General features: G+C 39.2%; 4 protein-coding genes across 4 annotated transcripts; all 4 read left to right on the forward strand.

Annotated features, from left to right (window-relative positions):
• The first annotated feature begins 1,785 nt into the window (after positions 1-1,785).
• LOC122668143 (rust resistance kinase Lr10-like) lies at positions 1,786-18,792 on the forward strand. The gene is made up of 3 exons (XM_043864729.1): positions 1,786-2,565; positions 17,486-17,512; positions 17,620-18,792. Exons 1-3 carry the CDS (start codon positions 1,788-1,790, stop codon positions 18,765-18,767), a joined length of 1,953 nt encoding a protein of 650 aa, XP_043720664.1. The 5' UTR covers positions 1,786-1,787; the 3' UTR covers positions 18,768-18,792.
• LOC122668147 lies at positions 12,214-13,221 on the forward strand. Its single transcript, XM_043864733.1, has 2 exons — positions 12,214-12,945; positions 13,109-13,221. Exons 1-2 carry the CDS (start codon positions 12,219-12,221, stop codon positions 13,219-13,221), a joined length of 840 nt encoding a protein of 279 aa, XP_043720668.1. The 5' UTR covers positions 12,214-12,218.
• Positions 13,249-14,685, forward strand: LOC122668146 (rust resistance kinase Lr10-like). Its single transcript, XM_043864732.1, has 2 exons — positions 13,249-13,277; positions 13,366-14,685. Exons 1-2 carry the CDS (start codon positions 13,265-13,267, stop codon positions 14,508-14,510), a joined length of 1,158 nt encoding a protein of 385 aa, XP_043720667.1. The 5' UTR covers positions 13,249-13,264; the 3' UTR covers positions 14,511-14,685.
• Positions 18,793-20,775: 1,983 nt separating the features above from the next.
• On the forward strand, positions 20,776-22,054 carry LOC122668145 (rust resistance kinase Lr10-like). The gene is made up of 2 exons (XM_043864731.1): positions 20,776-20,803; positions 20,893-22,054. Exons 1-2 carry the CDS (start codon positions 20,791-20,793, stop codon positions 22,047-22,049), a joined length of 1,170 nt encoding a protein of 389 aa, XP_043720666.1. The 5' UTR covers positions 20,776-20,790; the 3' UTR covers positions 22,050-22,054.
• The last annotated feature ends 1,236 nt before the right edge of the window (positions 22,055-23,290 follow it).

The following is a 23,290-nucleotide window of genomic DNA, read 5'->3' on the forward strand; positions in this document are numbered from 1 at the left end:
GTTGGTAAACCCTCATTTCATGTTGGAGAGACTTCATAAAATTTTGGTAATGTTTTTAACAAACTCTGACTTTGAGTGTGCTCTGCCCAATGCTCAATAAATAAATACCGATAAAACAACATTCGACGACAGTTAAGAATTTTTTTGGAACTATTGCCGACCGCTAAACAAAAAAAAAAAAACCACACATATTAATGCCTTGCCACGACATATGTGAAAACAATTCATAAACCCCCTAGAGACAAAAGGCATAGTGAACCTTTCTTTCATGCAACCCTACCCTTGTAGTTCCTATTCTAGTATATAAATTTCACTTATCTCTCTTCCAAATTCAATGCGAGACGAGTTTTTGGAGGCAGTTTTCCTTCACTCACGGTGAATGAAGAATCTCTTACCTATGAGTTTGGATGTCTTTGGGATGAGTATCATGAATAGTGGGGAAGGCATTATTGACTTCATACAGCAAGAGTCGAGTAATAATGACCTTAGATGGGTGTACTTTTCTTTCATCCACGGGAGAGGGAAACTTTCTCCAAAGTTTTTCAAGTATTTGTTTTGCAAAAAGCAATATCAAGAAAGTCTTAGGGTTCAACATTGTGGGAGACAAGAAGTAAAACACAAAAGGAGGTATCTTAAGAAAGCTGTATACGTCAGATCCATCACTCTTTAAAGCTTACCAATACAGACTAAGTTCTTGAAAATGAACCATGACAAATCTCATAAACTCCCTTCACAATTGACATGCAACTCTTGGTAACTCTTGTTTCATCAAGTTCTCAAAGAAATTACTTCTACATTCCACACACTACAACACCCCCCCCCCCCCAAAAAAAAAAAAACTTGTATCTGATTTTACTATCCAGAATCCTTCTGAATATGATCACTGGATCTTCCATTATCAGCATCTATCTTTCTCTTCGTCACCTCTTCTCCGTCTATTGTTAGTGCCAGCGCCACCCCTGCTGCTGCCGCTACTTCCACTCATAATCCCCCTTTTCATAAGCTAGTCCTTCCTTACTCCTTACATCAGGAGTAATTTGAGAATTTTGAATTATCAACAGAGAAGGAGATTGAAATTTGTATTGTTTGGAGAATCAGAAATTTTTTTTGGGGTGGGACTGGAAGTGTTTGAGTAAACATCTCTTAAGTGTAGGGAAGTGATAGTCATAAATTGAAGATTTGACCATGAATTAAAAGTGTTCACTTTGATAGTATGACCTAAACATATTTTTCTTGGGGGTAGAAGTATGACCTAAACACAAGTTTATGGAAACAGGAAAGCGTGTTTAGAAACAGTCCCGAAAGTATGGTTTTTCTAATTAGTCCTTTTTCAAAGTTGGACCAATGCTTTGTGACATTGCAAGTCAGAGACAGGCATTATTGGTAGGAGGACATTTACGGAGGACATTTAATGTAAAAGCACCTTCAAGGCTACTTCAAAGGAATGGTCCTTCCAAGCTTGGAAAAATTGCTAAGGGATGACTGTGACCTTACCACGATCTTTAATAATAGGTCCCAAGATATGGCTAAGTTTCTATATTTTTCAGAGAATGCCCTCATTAGTCAATACAAAGGTGTCTGAATTCAAAGTTCAAACCTGTCTGCTTCAATTTAACTGGAACTAGCAAAACCAATCTTACCAATTAATTTGCAATAAGATTCAAATCCTCAATCCTGAGGTCGGGAAGGACAATCCTAATTTCTCAATCTCAACTGATTGAGGCCATTCATTTTTTATCTATCTTTTCCAGTTTCCACTAGCTCAATTTTGATCAGTTTTGGTGATGATGATGATCCGTTTCCTTTGTCTCTTCCTTTGGTTTCTTCATCTTCTGCAACAATCTTTAGGGCAAGAGGATGACTGCGTGCCTTCACAGTGTTCGAGGTATGGGCCCAGTATCGAATTTCCATTTCGCTTAAAGAACAATCAGCCTGAGCACTGCGGATACAACAAAACTGGGTTTGAGCCGACTTGCAAAGATGGAGACACCATCCTACAACTCCCATCTGTTGGTGAATTGCTTGTTTTTAACATCTCGTATTCAAAACAGAGCATATATGTTCAGAAACATTGCCTTGCAGAATTCATCCTCGGGTTTGATGATAATAGCTCATCTTCTCCATTCCATTACTTTTGTAAGACGGAGAGTTACATGTTCTTTGACTGCCCAACTGACGCTAACTCCGATACCAGCAGCATCACCCAAGTGCCCTGTTTAAGCAATAAGTCACATACAGTTGGCTTCATGGAATCGTCTTCTGGCCTGGCATTGAACCCTAAGTCTTGCAACGTCATCGCAAGTGTTACAGCTCCAATGGTGCCATATGACTATGACGATAAATGCACTAATTCAATGGGCATCTTCAATTATCCCGACTACCTCAAAGAGTATCTCACGGGTTTGAGTTTGAAATGGGAACTTCCTGGATGTAACTGCAGCAAGGTAGGAGAGAGATGCAGATTCAAGAACAAAACCACTCAGGAGCTGGGATGTTTCTATGTGAAAGAAGTTCCTCCACCTCGGTACCCCGACGATTATGGCCTCACACGATCAGGTTCCAAAGGTGAAATCATGACTTATTATTGTTCTACTGTTTTGTTGTTTTTAATCCTCTCGAATTCAAACGATGCTGATTATCAAAATTCTATTTTTTGTGCTGGTGAATTAGAAAAAGCTGTTGCCATAGGTGAATCTCTCTACCCTCTTTTGTAGTTGCATACAGTCATACACATTTCATATCATGCGCGAAATATAAAGTCTGTGTTCAGTGAATTTAGCATTGTTTGTCTATGTGCAGGAGTAAGCATGGCACTGTTGGTTCTCATAGTAGCGGCAGTTGTCTCGATTAAAGTCTACAAGTCACGGAAATTGGCCAACAAGAAAGCAAGAGAAGATCAATTCAAAGTTGAGAAATTTCTGGAGGATTACAAGTCTCTCAAGCCCACCAGATACTCTTATTCTGAGATTAAGAAGATGACTAAAAAATTAAAATGCAAATTAGGACAAGGAGCTTATGGCAGTGTCTTCAAAGGGAAGCTCTCAAATGGAATTCTTGTTGCTGTAAAGATCCTCAAAGATCCAACTAGTGATGGAGATGATTTTATCAACGAAGTGGGCACCATCGGTAGGATTCACCATGTCAATGTGGTTCGTCTTCTTGGGTATTGCGCAGATGGATACAACAGGGCATTGATCTATGAATTCATGCCCAATGAATCACTAGAGAAATTCATCTTCTCAGAAGATGCCAACAACCCTCTGCGACACTGGGAGAAGCTTCAGGACATTGCAATAGGTATAGCGAGAGGAATTGAATACCTTCATCAAGGTTGTGACCAGCGTATCCTCCATTTTGATATCAAGCCTCACAATATTCTACTAGACAAAAATTATAATCCCAAAATTTCTGATTTTGGGTTAGCAAAGTTATGTGCCAAAGGTCAAAGTAATGTATCGATGAGAACTGCTAGAGGAACAATGGGTTATATTGCACCAGAAGTTCTCTCCAGGAACTTTGGTAATGCTTCCTCTAAATCAGATGTTTACAGTTTTGGGATTTTGTTGCTTGAAATGGTGGGAGGAAAGAAGAATGTAGATGCCTCAGTGGAGCACTCAAGACAAGCATACTTCCCTGAATGGATTTATAATCGCCTACATCAAGGGGAAGAGCTGGGTTTGAGGATAGTTGCAGAAGAAGATGCTGAAATTGCAAGGAGATTGGCTATTGTTGCAACTTGGTGCATACAGTGGTACCCATCAGGTCGACCTTCAATGAGAACTGTGATTCGGATGTTGGAAGGAGAAATTGATAACTTGGAAATGCCGCCTAACCCCTTTGTTTCAACGGCTCCAAGACAGGCAGAAGCTGATGCAAGAGTCTATGTTTCAAGACCTCCAGGAGAGGCAACAATCTTGGAGGGATCCCAAGACACAAATTTATCAGTCATCACTGAATAATAGCAAAGATACCCAAACTATCAACAATAAATTGTTGTAGTTCCAAAGTTCACAAGCTCTGGTATGTTGTGTACAAAGCCCAAAGACTAAAATCTAGAAAGCTCAAATAAACTTGATTTCACATTTTGTCATAAAAGAAATGACAAATACTTTTGAGAGAAAATATCTTTGTAATTCTTTTTTTTGGGTAGAAATACCTTTGTAATTCTCATTCTAGTAAATAAACGTCATTCCACTCTCATTCAAATTCAATGTGAGATTATAGTTTTTTCAGTCATTTGTTTTTCAAAAATACCTTAACAGTTGTGGGAGACGAAGTAAGTATAAGTGTATAACCCAAAAGGAGGTATTTTGACACTTCTTTTATTCTATATATTTTATATTTATATTTATTTAATCCATTTTTTTTATAGGACAACCATAATTCATAACCATCCAATCTATGAACACATGAACTACACCCTATTCCTTGTGGCTGGAACTTGGACTATACTATACGCCAATGCAGTGCATCAATGTGGGTGTTGTTATTTATGCGGATAATTGTTCCAATCCACCAAGGTTTTAAAGCACCACATCGGATTGGGTATTGGTGGTTTCGATATTAGAAATGATATTGTGATCAATATTAATATCGCCAAATCGCTGTCATGGTGTCAAATCTTCAAATTGCTAACATGGTGTCAAATCGCAAAATTGTTAATTATCATATTGTCAAATCGTTGCTATGATGTTATATCACTAAATAGGCATATCGTCATCATGGAGTCAAATTGCCAAATCGCTGCCATACTACCATATTGCCAAATTGCCAAATTACTAAATCATCATATATATCATCATATCACTCCCTATTGCGCCAAATCATTACTAGGGCACCATACGGCCAAATCTCTAAATCATCATATCGACATGGAGCCATCTCGCTATATCATCAAATCGATACGATACAGATACCAATCAGATAACGTTTGTGAGAAGGTATCCGATATCAAATCTTGCCTTCATGATTGAAAATATGAGACGATGAGTGAGTGTGGCTGGGAGTGAAAATGAATGAGAGAAAGAAGACCAACCCACCGAGAAAATTAATAAATGAGAAAAATTTGGCCCAACCCACTAAGAACATTAAATCATCATATCGACATGGAGCCATCTCGCTAGATCATCAAATCGATACGATACAGATACCAATCAGATAACGTTTGTGAGAAGGTATCCAATATCAAATCTTGCCTTCATGATTGAAAATATGAGAGGATGAGTGAGTGTGGCTGGGAGTGAAAATGAATGAGAGAAAGAAGACCAACCCACCAAGAAAATTAATAAATGAGAAAAATTTGGCCCAACCCACTAAGAACATTAAATATTGTAAAAAATTTGGCCCCGCTCTTTGACAGGGATTTTTAGGTGGAGTGGGAGAATTGGGGCGAGAAAGTTGATGTATTACTCGAAAATTCTACATCCATGTTATTCAAAGTCTCACAAAAAACAAAGGACTTTGACTGTTGTTTATGATAAAAGTAAAAGTCCTACATCTGGTCCGTGATTCCCCAACTTACTACATTGTGGGAATCCCACAACATTCACCCTAAAAATCCTGTACAGTATCTTAATCTTGCGTTGCCTTACAGTTCAGACCTGGGAGCTGATATCAAAAAAATTAATAAAAAAAGGGTCAATTGATTTTGCACCATTGCATGCAGTATTTTTCAACATGTCGAGTTCTCAAATCCGAACTGCAAGGCAGCAAGGACTTTTTTAATCCCAACAGTCTCACCCTATTCTCTTCGTTAAACAAAAGGGCCTTAAAAAAAGAAGAAGATCCCAGGGCCTAGCACCACCACAGCAGAATCCTTAGCGACAAAACTTGCCGACACGCTCCAACCACGGTACTACCAGACGACGTTACCTTTGGAGTATTTGGAATCATTAAACACTGTGACCAGCTTTTTCAAAGTTTCGAGTTGACTCCCCCAACTAAATTCGTTAGCAGTCGAAGTTCATAACTAAATTTCTGATTTCCTCGAACCACACCAAACTCTACTCGTCCACGGCAATAGCTTGGTTTCCCTTGGTAGTTTTGTAGTTAATACCACTCCAGAGTCCAGAGTCCAGAGTCCAGAGTCCAGAACAGAGGAGCGAAAGCAAGAACTCACTTTGTAGCCCAATAGTTTGTATACGAAGAAGGGAAAAAGGAGTCCCTTCGAGCGAGTTCTCTCGAATCTTAGTTCGATTCAACATGACTTGGTTACCCTTTGTTTCTTCTTTTGCCTCTCTCATTTTCTTCTGCTTCTTCTCCTGCTTCATCATCAACTTTCAATCAGTCCATGTCGCCGCCCAGAGCGAAGTGTGCAATTCTTCTCCCTCTTGCGGTGATGTTCTAAACATCCAGTACCCTTTCCACTTGAAAAATGATCCCAACAGCAACTGTACTAAATTCTCTGGATACCAACTCAATTGCGAGAATAATCGAACTGTCTTAAATCTGCAATTCTGGCAATACGATCGCTCTGATTCGACCTATTCATTCAAAGGATACTACACAAGAAAATATTTCGTGGATGAAATCTTATACCACAAGAAGCTTATCCGAATTGTCGATCCTGGTTTACAGAGAGGGAATTGCTCTTCTCAGACTCTCTTCTCTTCCTTCCCTCGTTTCAGTTCAGTCTACACGTTTGAATCAAATGAGAATGGCATCATATTCGTGGGTTGTTCGTCACCAGTCAAGAATGACACAGATTACATATCTACCTCTCCTTGTCTTAATGAAAGCTCCTCACTGCCATATTCGTATGTCCTCCTTGAGAAGACGCTCTCTGACATCCACCGAAACTGCAGACTTATACGTAGCTCTCCCACTCCAGCAAAGAGAATTCTGAACCACACATACCCAGAAATTCACCAGGCTTTGCTGTCCGGTTTTTACCTTCGTTGGGAAGACAATCCTAGTGTTGAGGAATATTGTCCCCAACCATTCCACTCTTCTCATTGTTAGTATCAGAATTCAAAGTTTTGAATATTCTATATCCATGATTTTGAGTAGTATATATGCCAGTCAAAATTTCTAATCAGTAGCTGAACTATACCCAAATTTAAGTATTTCAGACTTTCTGATGCGATTGTTTGTATCATACAGGTTTCTTAATACTCCTTGTAGATGCAATTTCTCATATTCCTGGTAAGAGCTTTAGAAATCCTTTCTCCATGTTTTCCTTGTCACTTTTAAGGTTCATCTAAAGTTGTTCCTAAAATTGTTGATTTTGTTCTTTTACAGTTATATTTTTCAAAGTGATGGCGTTTGTAGGTAAGACCATCTGAAGATAAGGTATCCCTCATCCCCTTGTGCATTTATCAGCAAGACTGCCTAATGAAATGCCATGCTTTTTTATGTTTGCTGCAGCGATTATCCTGATAGGAAGGGCATTACTTGGGATATTGTGGCTATTACCCTTTTTGATCTACAAATTACTCAGGAAACATTTGTCAATGGATGCCAGAATTGAAGAGTTCTTAACCAACTACAGGAATCACACGCCAATGAGGTATTCATATTGGGAAATTCGGAAGATGACCAGACGTTTCAAAGAAAAATTAGGCCAAGGAGGCTTTGGCTCTGTATACAAAGGAGTGCTTCCCAACGGCCATCCGGTTGCAGTAAAGATGTTGAGCAAGACTAAAGGGAATGGGCAAGACTTCATCAACGAAGTTGCGACTATTGGAAGGATTCATCACATTAATGTTGTGCGACTAATTGGATTCTGCGCAGCAGGATCGAATAGGGCTCTTCTATATGAATTCATGCCTAATGGATCTCTGGATAAGTATATATTTGCTCAAGATTCTAAAAGAAACAATCTAAGCTGGGACAAGTTGTATGAGATTGCCATAGGTATTGCTCGTGGGATTGAATATCTACATCGAGGTTGTGATATGCGGATTTTACACTTTGATATCAAGCCTCACAACATTCTTCTTGATGAGAACTTTACTCCAAAAGTTTCAGATTTTGGGCTTGCAAAACTCTACCCAACCAATGATAGTATTGTATCTCTAACTGCTCTACGAGGAACAATAGGGTACATGGCTCCTGAACTATTTTACAGAAAATTAGGAGGAGTTTCATATAAGTCTGATGTTTATAGTTATGGAATGTTATTGATGGAAATTGCTGGAAGAAGGAAAAATGTCAACCCACTTGTCGATAATTCAAGCCAAAGTTATTTCCCAACATGGATATATGATCGCTTGGATCAAGAAGAAGACTTGGATTTGGGGACTGAAACAGCGGATGAAAAGGATATAGTGAAGAAAATGATTATAGTTGCACTATGGTGCATACAAATGATGCCTAATGATCGTCCTTCAATGAGCAAAGTTGTAGAAATGCTAGAGGGCAGTGTAGAACTTCTGCAAATGCCACCCAAGCCCGGCTTTACATCTCCACCTCGGGATCTTGATGAAGCTCATGAAGCTATCTCAGATTCCACCATTCATTTGGCAATTTCTTCTGAATTAATATCCTCCTCCATGGACTCCATCTCAGTTGTATCAGCTAAATAGGGGATCATTTGGATCAATTGTATAATTTTTGTATTTTACTAGTTCTGCATTTTATCTGTTCAGCTGTTAATTGTTGGTTTTAAATTTTGAAAAATGACTATAAAGGAAGGGTTTTATTTTGACTCATGGAGTAGTGCTTCTGAGCTAAAATATGGAATGACTAATATGTGGAACCCTTATGGGCTGCCAACTAAACTGCACATGGAAGCTAATTGGTCAGTCAGGCCATCTTCTCTCTTGGTGATCCACTGTAAATTCTACTAAGGTTGTGGATCTCCCAAAAGCTTGCAAAGCAGGATGTTTTCATCAATGTGAAGGGTTGGTGGCAGATCACTCCATTCAAATTATCAAGGAGCCTTTAGATTGGCCACATGTGCAGTTCCTTCAGCAATATCAGTGCCTTTGTCTATGTTTGTGATCCATTTTTTATTCTCAGAATTAAATTACTTGAATGTTCTTAGACTTCAATAACTAGGCTTGAAACAAAAACAAACAGTTGCTTTTGCCCAGTGGGAGGAGATCACGAAAGGGCTGAAACTTATGCTGTGTTTGGTATGCATTCTTGGAGTGCATTCTAGTTCGATTTTGCATTCTTGGGCAATAAAAACCACTATTTTTATAATCTGAGAATGCAAAATCCACTTGGAATGCATTCCAAGAATGCATACCAAACACTGCCTAAATAGTCTTCATCTTGACAGAGGGAACTCAACAAGCCTTATGGAAACTGAAAAGCAGCTTCAAGGTTTTTGTCTCTCCCAGTCCTCACTAGTGTTGTCTCCTCCTTCGAGTAGTCCATCCACACTCTGAAAAATTTGCAAGGCATAACTTTCAACTCATATTGACAGGATGACCTTACCCCTATCTTCAATAGATCCCAAAGTAATGAATTTGATACTCTCATTCAGAGAATACCTAATTAGTCGTTACAAAGGTGTTGGCACTTCAAACATGGCTGCTTCAAAGTTTAGAAATGAGTTCACAACTGTCTTATATATGGTCTTCCTCTAGAAACAGAGGATGTAGAAGAACCAACATCTATCTCTATTTCTTATATAGAAGCATTCAATCTGCTTGTGATGAGATTCAAACCTCAATCCTGAGGTAGGGAAGTTCAACCCTTGTTTTTATTTTCATTTCTACATGCACACCAATCTTTATCTCTTTCCACTCAATGTTGACTAGTTTTAGATTTTCCATTTTAGTTGCAAAGTGATACAAGCATAGATGAGGGAATTGATGATCTGCCACTTCCTTCTCTTCCTTTGGTCTCTTCATCTTCTGCAACAATCTGTAGGGCAAGAGGATGACAGCAATCCTTCTCAGTGTCATGTGTATGGTGGACCTAGTGTTGAATTCCCATTCCAAATAAAGGACCAACAGCCTGACCACTGTGGATTCCCTGGGTTTGAACTGTCTTGCAAGGATAGGGACACCATCATATGATTTCCATCTGTTGGGGAGTTGCTTGTTTTTGACATCTCGTATTCAACACAGCATATCTGTTGGGAGACATTGCCTCGCAGAATTCATCCTTGGGTTTGATGCTAGTAATAGCTCATCATCCACATCTTCTTCTCCATTCCATTACTTCTGTAACGCAAAGAATTACCTGTTCTTTAGCTGCCCAACTCACTTTACATCCGATGCTTTCGGCATCTTCCGAGTACCTAGTTTACATACAATTGCCTTCATGGAATTGTCTTTTGACCTGGCATTGTTGCCGTAGTCTTGTAACGTCATGGCAACTGTTGCAGTTCCAATTGTGCCATATGAATATACTTATGGTTACCAAGGTTATTACAGCAATCCTGACTGGGACGATTATCCTGCATACCTCATCGATGGGTCTGTATGCACTGGGGATTATAGGGATCCTTCCTGGATAAATTGTTCCAAATTCTTTCATCTCAAATACCTTCAAAAAGATTTCACTAGTTTGAGTTTGAAATGGGAAGTGCCAGGGTGTAACTGCAGCAAGGTAGGAGAGAGATGCACATTCAAGAACAAAACCACTTGGTAGCTGGGATATTTCTATGAGTACAAAGCTCCTGCACCGTGGCACCTGACTATTATGACCTCTTGTTCTTCTGTTATTATTATGATCTTCCTCGTGATCATCTTTGCTGTTGCCGTCGCTATAATTGTTATTTTTACTAAGGAGTGATTTTGTTGTTTTTAATCCTCTTAAGCCAAATGATGCTGATTATCAAGTTATCTGGTGAATCTCTCTACCTTCTTGTGTAGCTGCATACAGCCCTACACTTTCATGCCATAAATGATAAATGATATAAAAATTCTGTGTTCAGCAAATTTAGTTTTTCTGTCTATGCACAGGAGTTGTAAGCATAGCCTTGTTGGTTCTCATAGCAGCAACAGTTGTCTTTATTAAGGTCTACAAGTTGCGAAAATTGGCCAACAAGACAGCATGAGAAGATCAACTCAAGCTTGAGAAATTCCTGGAGGATTTCAAGTCTCTCAAGCCCACCAGATTCTCTTATTCTGAGATTAAGAAGATGACTACAGAATTTAAATGCAAATTAGGACAAGGAGGCTGTGGCAGTGTGTTCAAAGGAGAGCTCTCAAATGAAATTCTTGTTTCTGTAAAGATCCTCAAATTACCAGCAACTGATGGAGATGATTTTATCAATGAAGAGGGCACCATCGGTAGGATTCACCATGTCAATGTGGTTCATCTTCTTGGTACCGCACAGATAGATACAAGAGAGTATTGATCTATGAATTCATGCCCAATGATTCACTAGTAACAACCCTCAATGAACCTGGGAGAAGCTTCAGGAAATTGCAATAAGTGTAGCGATAGGAATTGAATACCTTCATCAAAGTTGTGACCAGAGTATCCTCCATTTTGATATCAAGACTCACAATATTCTACTAGACACAAGTTTTAATCCCAAAATATTTGATTTTGGGTTAGCACAGTTATGTGCCAAAAGTCAATGCTGACAGCTGCTAGGGGAACAATGAGTTAGTGAAGTCATCAATTCAAAAATTCGGATAAGTTGTGGGGGACTAAACAAATAATTAAAACACAAAAGGAGGTATATAATCGGCCAGTCCAAGTCCAAATCTTTATATTACTGACCAGATTCGGACCAACCCTTTATTTATTTAATCACCCGACGAAGATGACTAATTATTGGGCCTCAGAGAGCGATCCAAGGCTTAGAAAAGCTGCATAGGCGGCCTGACCTAGACTTCTGGAGTTGTTGGAGAGCTTATCAGCTCCACTGTTTTGAATTGATAGAGGCTAACGGGAGGCAATTCCAGATCCTCTACTGCCAAGCTGTCCCGCGGTGTTGTGCGTAGACACAACAAGGTGGGAAATGATCGCTTTACCTTCACTTGGACAAGGTGTTTGGATAAGGGTAAAGCGGTCATTTTTTGCCTTATTGGCTGTGCAACGCAGCAGGACGGGGCAGCTCCGCAGTAGAGGATCCAAATTGAGGGGAGGCTCGTTCTGGCAAAGACAATGGTTTGGATAAAGGCCATGAGGATGTCAAAACGAAAATTTTTACCAGTCAAAGTCCTTAAACTAAATACTTGATCTTCACACACCAAACTACTCGTCCATTGCAGTAGCTTGTTTTCCCTTTGTACTCTGTAACTCTTGTATACAAAGGAAAAGGAGTTCCTTTGGCGAGTTCTCTGAAATCTCAATTTCAGTTCAACATGATAGGGGCACCCTTTGTTCCTTCTTTCGCTGCTCTCGTTTTCTTCTTCTTCAACTTTCAATTAGCCCATGTCGCCCCCCAGGGAGAAGTCTGCAACTCTTCTCCCGCTTGCGGTGATGTTCTCAACATCCAGTACCCTTTTCACTTGCAATCTGATCCCAACAACAATTGTACTAAATTCCCTGAATTCCAACTCAACTGCGAAAACAATCAAACTCTCTTGAATCTGCAATTCTTGAAATCCGAGAACTATTATCCGTGGTCTTCAGTCTACACAAGAATATACTTAGTGGATGAAATCTTATACCACAAGAATCTTATCCGAATTGTCGATCCTGGTTTACAGAGAGGGAATTGCTCTTCTTCGCCTCTCTTTTCTAACTTCTCTGATAAGCTTTATTCTTCAGCCTACACGTTGGAATCAATAGGGAATGGCATCATATTCGTGGGTTGTTCGTCACCTGTCAAGAACGACACAGATTACATATCTACCTCTCCTTGCCTCAATGGAAGTTCCTCAGTGCCATATTCGTATGTCCTTCTTGAGAAGACAGTCTCTGACCTCCACCGAAACTGCAACGTTGTACGTAGCTCTCCCAGATCAGCAAAGGGAATTCTGAACCACACATACCCAGAAGTTCACCAGGCTTTACTGTCCGGTTTTTACCTTCGTTGGGGAGATCCTTATGTTAAGGAATGTCCCCGACCATTCCACTCTTCTCACTGTTAGTAGCAGCGGCACTACTAGAACTCACAAGTTTTGAATATTAATTCTATATCCATGATTTTGAGTAGTATATTTGATAGTCAAATTAATGTTCAGTAGCTGAATTAAACCCATCTGCAAGTATTTCAGGCTTTCTGATGCTACTATTTTGTATCATACAGGTTTCTTAAAGCTCCTTGCAGATGTATTTCGTCAGGTACTTGGTAAGAGCTTTAGAGATCCTTTCTCCAAGTTTTCCTTGTCACTTCTAGGGTTCATTTCAAATTGTCCCTAAAATTGTTGATGTTGTTCCTTCTACAGTTGTATTTGTCCAAGTGATGGTGATAGTAGGTAAGACTATCTGAATATACGGTATCTCTAGTGCATTTATCAGCAATACTGCCTAATGAAATGACATGCTTTTTTATGTTTGCTGCAGCGTTTATCATGATAGGAAGGGCATCACTTGGGATATTGTGGCTAATACCCTTTCTGATCTACAAATTACTCAGGAAACATCTGTCAATGGATGCCAGAATTGAAGAGTTCTTAAATAACTACAGGAATCACACGCCAATGAGGTATTCATATTGGGAAATTTGGAAGATGACCAGACGTTTCAAAGAAAAATTAGGCCAAGGAGGCTTCGGCTCTGTATACAAAGGAGTGCTTCCCAACGGCCATCCGGTTGCAGTAAAGATGTTGAGCAAGACTAAAGGGAATGGGCAAGACTTCATCAACGAAGTTGCTACTATTGGAAGGATTCATCACATTAATGTTGTGCAACTAATTGGGTTTTGCGCAGCAGGATCTAAGAGGGCCCTTCTATATGAATTCATGCCTAATGGATCTCTGGATAAGTATATATTTGCTCAAGATTCTAAAAGAAACAATCTAAGCTGGGACAAGTTGTATGAGATTGCTATAGGTATTGCTCGTGGGATTGAATATCTACATCAAGGTTGTGATATGCGGATTTTACACTTTGATATCAAGCCTCACAACATTCTTCTTGATGAGAACTTTACTCCAAAAGTTTCAGATTTTGGGCTTGCAAAACTCTACCCAACCGATGATAGTATTGTATCTGTAACTGCTCTACGAGGGACAATAGGGTACATGGCTCCTGAACTATTTTACAGAAATTTAGGAGGAGTTTCGTATAAGTCTGATGTTTATAGTTATGGAAAGTTATTGATGGAAATTGCTGGAAGAAGGAAAAACATCAACTCACTTGTTGATAACTCAAGCCAAATTTACTTCCCAACATGGATATATGATCGGTTGGATCAAGAAGAAGACTTGGATTTGGGGACTGAAACAGAGGATGAAAAGGATACAGTGAAGAAACTGATTATAGTTGCATTATGGTGCATACAAATGAAGCCTAACGATCGTCCTTCAATGAGCAAAGTCATAGAAATGCTAGAGGGCAGTGTGGAACTTCTGCAAATGCCACCCAAGCCCTCCTTAACATCTCTTGATGAAGCTCATGTAGCTATCTCAGATTCCGCACATCAAACAATTTCTTGGGAATCAAATGCCTCCTTCACGGACTCCATTATCTCAAATGTGAATGTATAACAATTTATTGCATGACACTTTTTTTTTTTTTTTTTAAATCTCTTTAATCTGTTTCCCCCTTTCCTCTAACATATATGCTTTGTATTTTAGTAGTTCTCTACTTGTATGTTCAGCAGTTAAATTGTTGGTTTTAAATTTTAAAAAATGACTAAAAATGAGGGGCTTTATTTTGCCATATGGGGTAGTGCTTCTGAGTTAAAATATGGAATGCCTAATTAGTGGAACCCTTATTGGCTGCCAACTATACTGCCACGTGGAAGGTTAATTAGTCACTGTAAATCCTATTGAGGTCTCAGAAGTCTGCAAAGAGGGGTGTTTCAGCTATGTGGAAGGTTGGTGGCAGATCAGTCCATACAAATTATCAAGGAGCCTTTAGTGTGGCTACATCTACAGTTCCTTTGCCAATATAAATGCCTTGGTCTATCCTTGTGATCCATTTTTGCTCTCAGATTAAACCCTTGAATGTTGTTAAACTTATATTTTTTTTTTAAAAAAAAAAAGTTGCTTTTGCCCTGTGGGGCAAGACTAAAGGGCTGAAACTTCCCACATGGAAGAGAAAGGCAACTGACTTGCCTTTAGGATCTCCAAATTGATCTCTACCACAAAAACTAATGCAAAACTTATCTTTCAATGAGCAATGTCTAAGAATCAAATAATCTGTTCGAGGAGAAGAACATCGAAATCAATCCAACAGTGTCCATATTTAGCATTGTATCTGTTCAAAATTTCCTTGTACTCTACAAAACAGAACATCCACAACAGTTTTTATAAGACTACATTTGAAACATCAAATATGGAGCAAGAGAAGGGAAAGATGGCTGATCATGTGGCTGTTTCCAATCTTATTGATAGCTAGGGTCCCTTATGGATTAGCCACATGTCAAATATATGTCATACATATCTCAGATGTTGATTCAACCCTCACCTAACAATTCCTTGTTTGATTTAGTGTAAAGTTGAGTTGATTTTGTTGACCATCAGTCGTCATTGATCTCCATATTGCTGCTATATGTGCTGTATTGAACAATCCTGTTACGTCATGTCCTTTTTGGCATTAAGAATTTTCCAACCCTTGTCTTGTTTAAACATCAACCAGGCTGGATTTTCAATCCTGACAAAGTGACATTCTGCAGTGTTAATAGTCTATTTCCTCTTTCTCTATCATATCAACAGGATGCTATGCTAAACCATAAATAGTAAGATTGGTTATGCTGGGAGTTATCAAATCTCTCTGTACACCTCAGGAATATAATCATGAACAATTGCCCAGTATCTTAAAAGACCTTGAGATTTTTCTAATGCAACAGGCTCCTTTCAATGCCATTGTGAGTTAGCCTCTCTTTTCATTTATTTATTTTTTACTTTGAGTGGGGGAGGAGGGGGGCTGAATCGGAGTTTTCAAGGGAAATCAAGTAAAAGACAAAGTCTCTCCCATTGGGTTGTTAATAATTATATTTCAAACAAGCATGCGGAGATTGAGGATCTGTAAAAAAAATATTGAAGATATGATCAAGTGTTCCCTTTGATAGTATGACCTAAACTTAACCTTATGAAATTGGTAAGAGATTTGAAAATTCCAACAGCCTAGTGTCGGCATAGTACATTTAAAAATCATGTTGAGAAAGTGGCCTCATTAGTCAAACATGGTTTCATGGTGCCCATTTTTTACATTTAAACACCTTCAAGGATACTTCGAAGCTTGGAAAAATTGCTGAGGTGGGTCGGCACGTCAAACGTGGCTGCTTTAAAGTTTAGAAATGACTTCACAACTGCCTTCCTTATCATATGGGTATTTTTTTTGTTTTTTTCGTAACGATCATGTGGGTATTTCTAAACGACACAGACGAAGCTTCCTTTAGAAGATTACAGAGGAATTAGCAAAACCCACATACATCTCTTAAATTCTTTATATGGAAGTATTTCATTATACTTGTGATAAGATTCAAACCTCAATTCTTTAGGGTTTTTTTTTTTTCAATCCATTTTGAGTCACAAAGAGCTGTAATTTGTTCCTCAACAGGTTTAAAGAAAATGGAAGTAGGGATGAAAGAATTGATGATGATGGTCATCCGCTTCCTTTTCCTCCTCTTCCTTTGGTCTGTTTATCTTCTGCAACTATCTGTAGGGCAACAAAATGATGACTGCAAGCCTTCTAAGTGTTCGATTAATGGACCCAGTATCGAATTCCCATTCAGAATAAAGGACCAACAGCCTGAGCACTGCGGATACAACAAAACTGGGTTTGAGCTGACTTGCAAAGATGGAGACACCATCCTACAACTCCCATCTGTTGGGGAGTTGGTTGTTGAAGACATCTCATATTCACCTCAGAGCATATCCGTCAGGAAACATTGCCTTGCAGAATTCATCCTTGGGTTTGATACTAGTAGTAACTCATCATCATCCACATCTGCTTCTCCATTCTATTACCCCTGTGACACCAATAATTACACGTTCTTTACCTGCCCAACTGACTTTACCACTGGCAACGTCAACCGGGTGCCCTGTTTGAGCAATGGGTCAAATACAATTGTCTTCATGGAATCGTCTTCTGACTTGGCATCATTGCCACAGTCTTGCAACATCATGGCAACTGTTAAAGTTCCAATTATGACATATAACTCTACCGGTGGATTCGATTTTTGTTACAGAGAACCTTACTTCAGTTATAATTACATGCACCTTCAACACTATGACACGGGTTTGACATTGAAATGGGAATTGCCGGGATGTGATTGCCGCAAGGTAGGAGAGAGATGCAGATTCAAGAACAAAACCACTCAGGAGCTGGGATGTTTCTATGTGAACGAAGCTCCTCCACCTTTGTACCCCAACTATAACTTCACACCGTCAGGTTCCAAAGGCCAATTCATGACTTCTTGTTCTTCTGTTATCATTATGATCCTCATTGTTATTATCTTCGTTGTTGTCGTTATTTTTACAAGGAGTGATTATCAAGTTCTCTTTTTGTGCAGGTGGACTAGCAAAAGATGTTGCCATAGGTGAATCTCTCTACCCTCTTCTGTAGCCTGCATACAGCCTTCATGCGTGATATTGAAAGTTTATGTTCAGTAAATTACTAAATTTAGCTTTGTTTGTCTATGTGTAGGAGTAAGCATAGTCCTGTTGATTCTCATAGCAGCAACAGTTGTCTCTATTAAGGTCTATAAGTCGCGGAAATTGACTAATGAGAAAGCAAGAGAAGATCAACTCAAGATAGAGAAATTCTTGGAGGATTACAAATCTCTCAAGCCCACCAGATACTCTTATTCAGAGGTTAAGAAGATGACTAAACAATTTAAATGCAAATTAGGACAAGGAGGCTATGGCAGTGTGTTCAAAGGCGAGCTCTCAAATGGAATTCTTGTTGCTGTTAAGATCCCCAAAGAACCAGCAGCCAGTGATGGAGATGATTTTATCAACGAAGTGGGCACCATCGGTAGGATTCACCATGTCAATGTGGTTCGTCTTCTTGGGTACTGCGCAGATGGATACAAGAGAGCCTTGATCTATGAATTCATGCCCAATGAATCACTAGCAAAATTCATATTCTCATCAGAAGGTGATGCTAACAACCCTCTACGACATTGGGAGAAGCTTCAGGACATTGCAATAGGTATTGCGAGAGGAATTGAATACCTTCATCAAGGTTGTGACCAGCGTATCCTCCATTTTGATATCAAGCCTCACAATATTCTACTAGACAAAAATTTTAATCCCAAAGTTTCTGATTTTGGGCTGGCAAAGTTATGTGCCAAAGGTCAAAGCAATGTATCGATGACTGCTGCTAGGGGAACAATGGGCTATATTGCACCAGAAGTCTTCTCCTGGAACATTGCCAATGTTTCCTCTAAATCAGATGTTTACAGTTTTGGGATGTTGTTGCTTGAAATGGTGGGAGGAAGGAAGAATATAGATGTCTCAGTGGAGCACTCCAGCCAAGTATACTTCCCTGAATGGATTTATAATCGCCTACATCAAGGGGAAGAGCTGGGTTTGAGGATGATTGCAGATGAAGATACTGAAATTGCAAGGAGATTGACCATTGTTGCAATTTGGTGCATACAGTGGTACCCATCAGGTCGCCCTTCAATGAATACTGTGATTCGGATGTTGGAAGGAGAAATTGATAATTTGGAAATGCCACCTAACCCTTTTGTTTCAACAGCTCCCGGAGAGGCAGAGGCAGAGGCAGAGGCTGAAGCAGCTATCTTGGAGGGATCACAAGGCCAAAATCTAGCAGTCATTACTGAATAGTAGCAAAGATAAGTAGTCAGCGGATGGTAAGTTTCATGGTGGACGAGAAATCTATGAATTGTACAAATAGTTTACCATGTGGAATGATAATGTGACAATTCTAGCTATTAGATATCTAGGAAATGGTCAGCATGGACCATATGTCAAGTTTCAAACTCAAATTCCATTCACATATTCTCCATTTTTGGGTGTGCACCCTCATGCTAGTCTAAGCATTGTTTGTCGAGTCCATCCTTCCATAGTTGGATTTTACAATGGGTAGTATTGCTACTTGGCTAACTTTATTTAAGCTGAAACTCAACATTGGAGCATGAGACACTAAGGCTGCATTCGATATGCATTCTTTGAATGCATTTTAGGTCGATTTCGCATTCTAAGATGATAAATTGCATTCCAAGAATGCATACCAAACACAGCCTAGGACTACTTTGAAAGAGAGAACCTTAATCATATCTTGGGACCTAGTAAAGATAGTGCTAAGGTCAAAGTAATGCCTTGGCAATTTTTTCAAAGCTTCGAAGTATCCTTGAAGGTGCTTAAATGTTACAGTTGGAACCATTTAAATCGTGTCTGACTTGCAATGTGACTCGAAACATACTCATCAGGGTCAAATTTTATAGTGAACAGTGCAAATTTCTTACATATAATGTGGATTTTTACTGCATCTGCCCTTTTAGAGTGGCCACCCTTTTAGTCTTTTCTAATTACAAAAACCAACTTGGGGGGTGGGGGGTGGGGGACTATTTCTCTACACGTTTTCTAAATTTACCCTAATCGTGTCTGACTTGTAATGTGACTCAAATCATCCCCCCCCCCTCAGCTCCCCACTTGGGAACGGGTGGGGACAGATCTGACCTCTTCATGGGGCATGGGTCCCACACCCCATGGAGGGTTCAGATCTGTCCCCACACGTCCCCATGTGGGGAGCAAATCTAAACTCCCACCACATGTCCGGATCAGCTCCCCACATGGGAACGGGTGGAGACAGGTCTGACCCCTTCATGGGGCATGGGTCCCACAAGTCCGGATCAGCTCCCCACAATTCTCTCTCGTTTTCTTCTTCTTCTGCTTCACTAACTTTCAGTCAGCCCATGTCGCCGCCCAGGCCCATAGAGAAGTGTGCAACTCTTCTCCCTCTTGCGGTGATGTTCTCAACATCCAGTACCCATTTCACTTGAAAACTGATCCCAACAACAACTGTACTAAATTCCCTAAATTCCAACTCAATTGCGAAAACAATCAAACTGCTTGAATATGCAATTCTGGACTAGCAATGGATATTATTATATGCCATATCAAGATTACACAAGAAAATACTTCGTGGATAAAATTATGTACCACAAGAATCTTATCAGAATTGTCGACCCTGGTTTACAGAGAGGGAATTGCTCTTCTATGCCTCGCTTTTCTAACTTCTCTGATTATCTTGATTATTCAGTCTACAGTTTGGAAACAGTTATGACAGGCATCACATTCGTGGCTTGTTCGTCACCAGTCAAGAATGACACAGCTTACATAGCTACCTCTCCTTGCATCAATGGAAGCTCCTCACACCCATTTTCATATGTCCTTGTTGGGATGCCAGTCTCTGCACTCCTACCAAACTGCAAAGTTGTACATAATTCTCCTATGTCAGCAGAGACAATACTGATGAACCACACATATCCAGAAATTCACAAGGCTTTGCTGTACGGTTTATACCTTCTTTGGGAAGATCCTTAAGTTAAAGAATGTCCCCGATCATTCCAGTCTTCTCACTGTAAGTAGCAGCGGCACTACTAGAATTCAAAGTTTTAATATATTCAGTAGCTGAACAAAACCCAAAAATTGAAGTATTTCAGGCTTTCTTATGCTTGACTATTTATATCATACAGGTATCTTAAAACTCCTTGCAGACGTATTCCCTCAGATACTTTGTGAGAACTCCTTTCTCCATGTTTTCCTTGTCACTTTTAGGGTTCATTAAAAATTGTCCCTAAAATTGTTGGTTTTGTTCTTTTTTACAGTTGTATTTGTCCAAGTGATGAAGATAATTGGTAAGACCATCTGAAGTTATGATGATATCCCTAGCGCTTTTATCAGCAAACAAGGATGTCGTCTAATGATTTGTCATGCTTTGCTGCAGGATACATCATGATAGGAAGGACATCAATTGGGATATTGTGCCTCTCAGCCTTTGTTATCTACAAATTACACAGGAAACATCTGTCAATGGATGACAGAATTGAAGAGTTCTTCACTAACTACAGGAATCACACGCCAATGAGGTATTCATATTGGGAAATTTGGATGTTGACCAGATGTTTCAAAGAAATATTAGGCCAAGGAGGCTTTGGCTCTGTATACAAAGGAGTGCTTCTCAACGGCCATCCGGTTGCCGTAAGGATGTTGAGCAAGACTAAACGGAATGGGCAAGACTTCATCAATGAAGTTGCGACAATTGGAAGGATTCATCACATTAATGTTGTGCAACTAATTGGATTCTGTGCAGCGGAATCAAAGAGGGCTCTTCTATATGAATTCATGCCAAATGGAACTCTAGATAAGTATATATTTGCTCAAGATTCTAAAAGCAACACTCTAAGCTGGGACAAGTTGTATGACATTGCCATAGGAATTGCTCGTGGAATTGAATATCTACATCGAGGTTGTGATATGCGGATTTTACATTTTGATATCAAGCCCCACAACATTCTTCTTGATGAGAACTTTACTCCAATAGTTTCAGATTTTGGGCTTGCAAAACTCTACCCAACCGATGATAGTATTGTATCTGTAACTGCTGCACGAGGAACAATAGGATACATGGCTCCTGAACTATTTTACAGAAAATTTGGAGGAGTTTCATATAAATCTGATGTTTATAGCTTTGGAATGTTATTGATGGAAATTGCTGGAAGAAGGAAAAATGTCAACCCATTTGTCGATCATACAAGCCAAATTTACTTCCCAACATGGATATATGATCGTTTGGATCATGAAGAAGAATTGGATTTGGGGACTGAAACAGAGGACGGAAAGGATATAGTGAAGAAACTGATTATAGTTGCATTATGGTGCATACAAATGAAGCCTAACGATCGTCCTTCAATGAGTAAAGTCATAGAAATGCTAGAGGGCAGTGTAGAACTTCTGCAAATGCCACCCAAGCCCTCCTTAACATCTCCACCTCGGGACCTTGATGAAGCTCATGAAGCTATCTCAAATTCAGCATATCTAGCAATTTCTTGTGAATCAAATGCCTCCTCCACGGATTCCATTATCTCAAATGTGAATGTATAACAATTGTTGCAATTTTTTTTCTCAATTTCTTTAGTCTGTTTTCCCCTTCCTCAAGCATGTACATTTTGTATTTTACTAGTTCTCTACATGTATGTTCAGCTGTTAAATTGTTGGTTTTAGTTTTTGAAAAATGGTTAAAAATGAGGAGCTTTATTTTAGTGCTTCTGAGCTAAAATATGGAATGCCTAATTTGTGGAATCCTTTTGGGCTGCCAACTAAACTGCCATGTGAAAGTGAATTCGTTACTGAGGCCAGCTTCTTTACGTCTCAAAAGCTTGCAAAGAGGGGTGTTTTCAGCCATGTGGAGGGTCTGTGGCATAGCAGCCGATCTAAATTATCATGGAGCCTTAGATTGGCCACATGTGCAGTTTCTTTCCCAATATAAGTGATAGCAGTAGGAAGTATGAGGCCTAGATATCGTTCTGGCGCTCACGACCCTCAAATCCTCAAGGTAACTAAAACCGTAATTCTAATGAGGAAGAAGAGCAAAGAAAGCAATTAGGTTATAAACTTCAAGATGATTTTATTTCGTTCAAAACAACATAAGGAGGTCGAATTACAAAGTAAAAAGAAACCTAAATAAAAGAGGAAACAAAATATTGTAGAAAAAACAAAATAATAAACTAATATCTTGAAATCACACACAAAACTTCGGAGGCTACGTACTCCCCTTAAACGTTCGAATTTGGCTCTGATATATCAGTTCAAGAAGATGTAGAGCATTGGCTGCCCTTTCAGAAAAGGTCTTATGGCTCCTGTAACTCCATCCTATCGAAAAGTTATGGCCGTCAGAAGTTGAGTTGAAAAAATTAATATTTTTGACCTGATCGAATGGACTTTTGCCGGTCCAACTGATGCAGGAATTCTTTGGAAACCTTTGTTAATATCAATAAATGCCTTGGTATATCTTTATGATCCATTTTTTCTCTACGAATTAAAGCTTTGAATGTTCTTAAACTTAAATAATAATGCTTGACAAAAAAATAATATTTTCTTTTGAGCTGTAGGAAATACTAATGGGCTGAAACCTTCCACATGAAAGAGGAATGAATAAATGATGAAAACATGATACAAGAGAGATAGGATGCAATAACTCTTCTATTTTCGATATTGCTGCATTTCCTTGTTTTACTGCAAGAATTTCAGTATTTATTTTGATTTTTGTAATGCAACAAGCTCCTTTCAATGCCATTGTGAGGTTAACTTCTTTTTTCTGTTTTTCTTTGGGTGGGGGAAGGGTG

This window comes from Telopea speciosissima, chromosome 7 (genome assembly GCF_018873765.1).
Source record: "Telopea speciosissima isolate NSW1024214 ecotype Mountain lineage chromosome 7, Tspe_v1, whole genome shotgun sequence".
Lineage (NCBI taxonomy): Eukaryota > Viridiplantae > Streptophyta > Magnoliopsida > Proteales > Proteaceae > Telopea > Telopea speciosissima.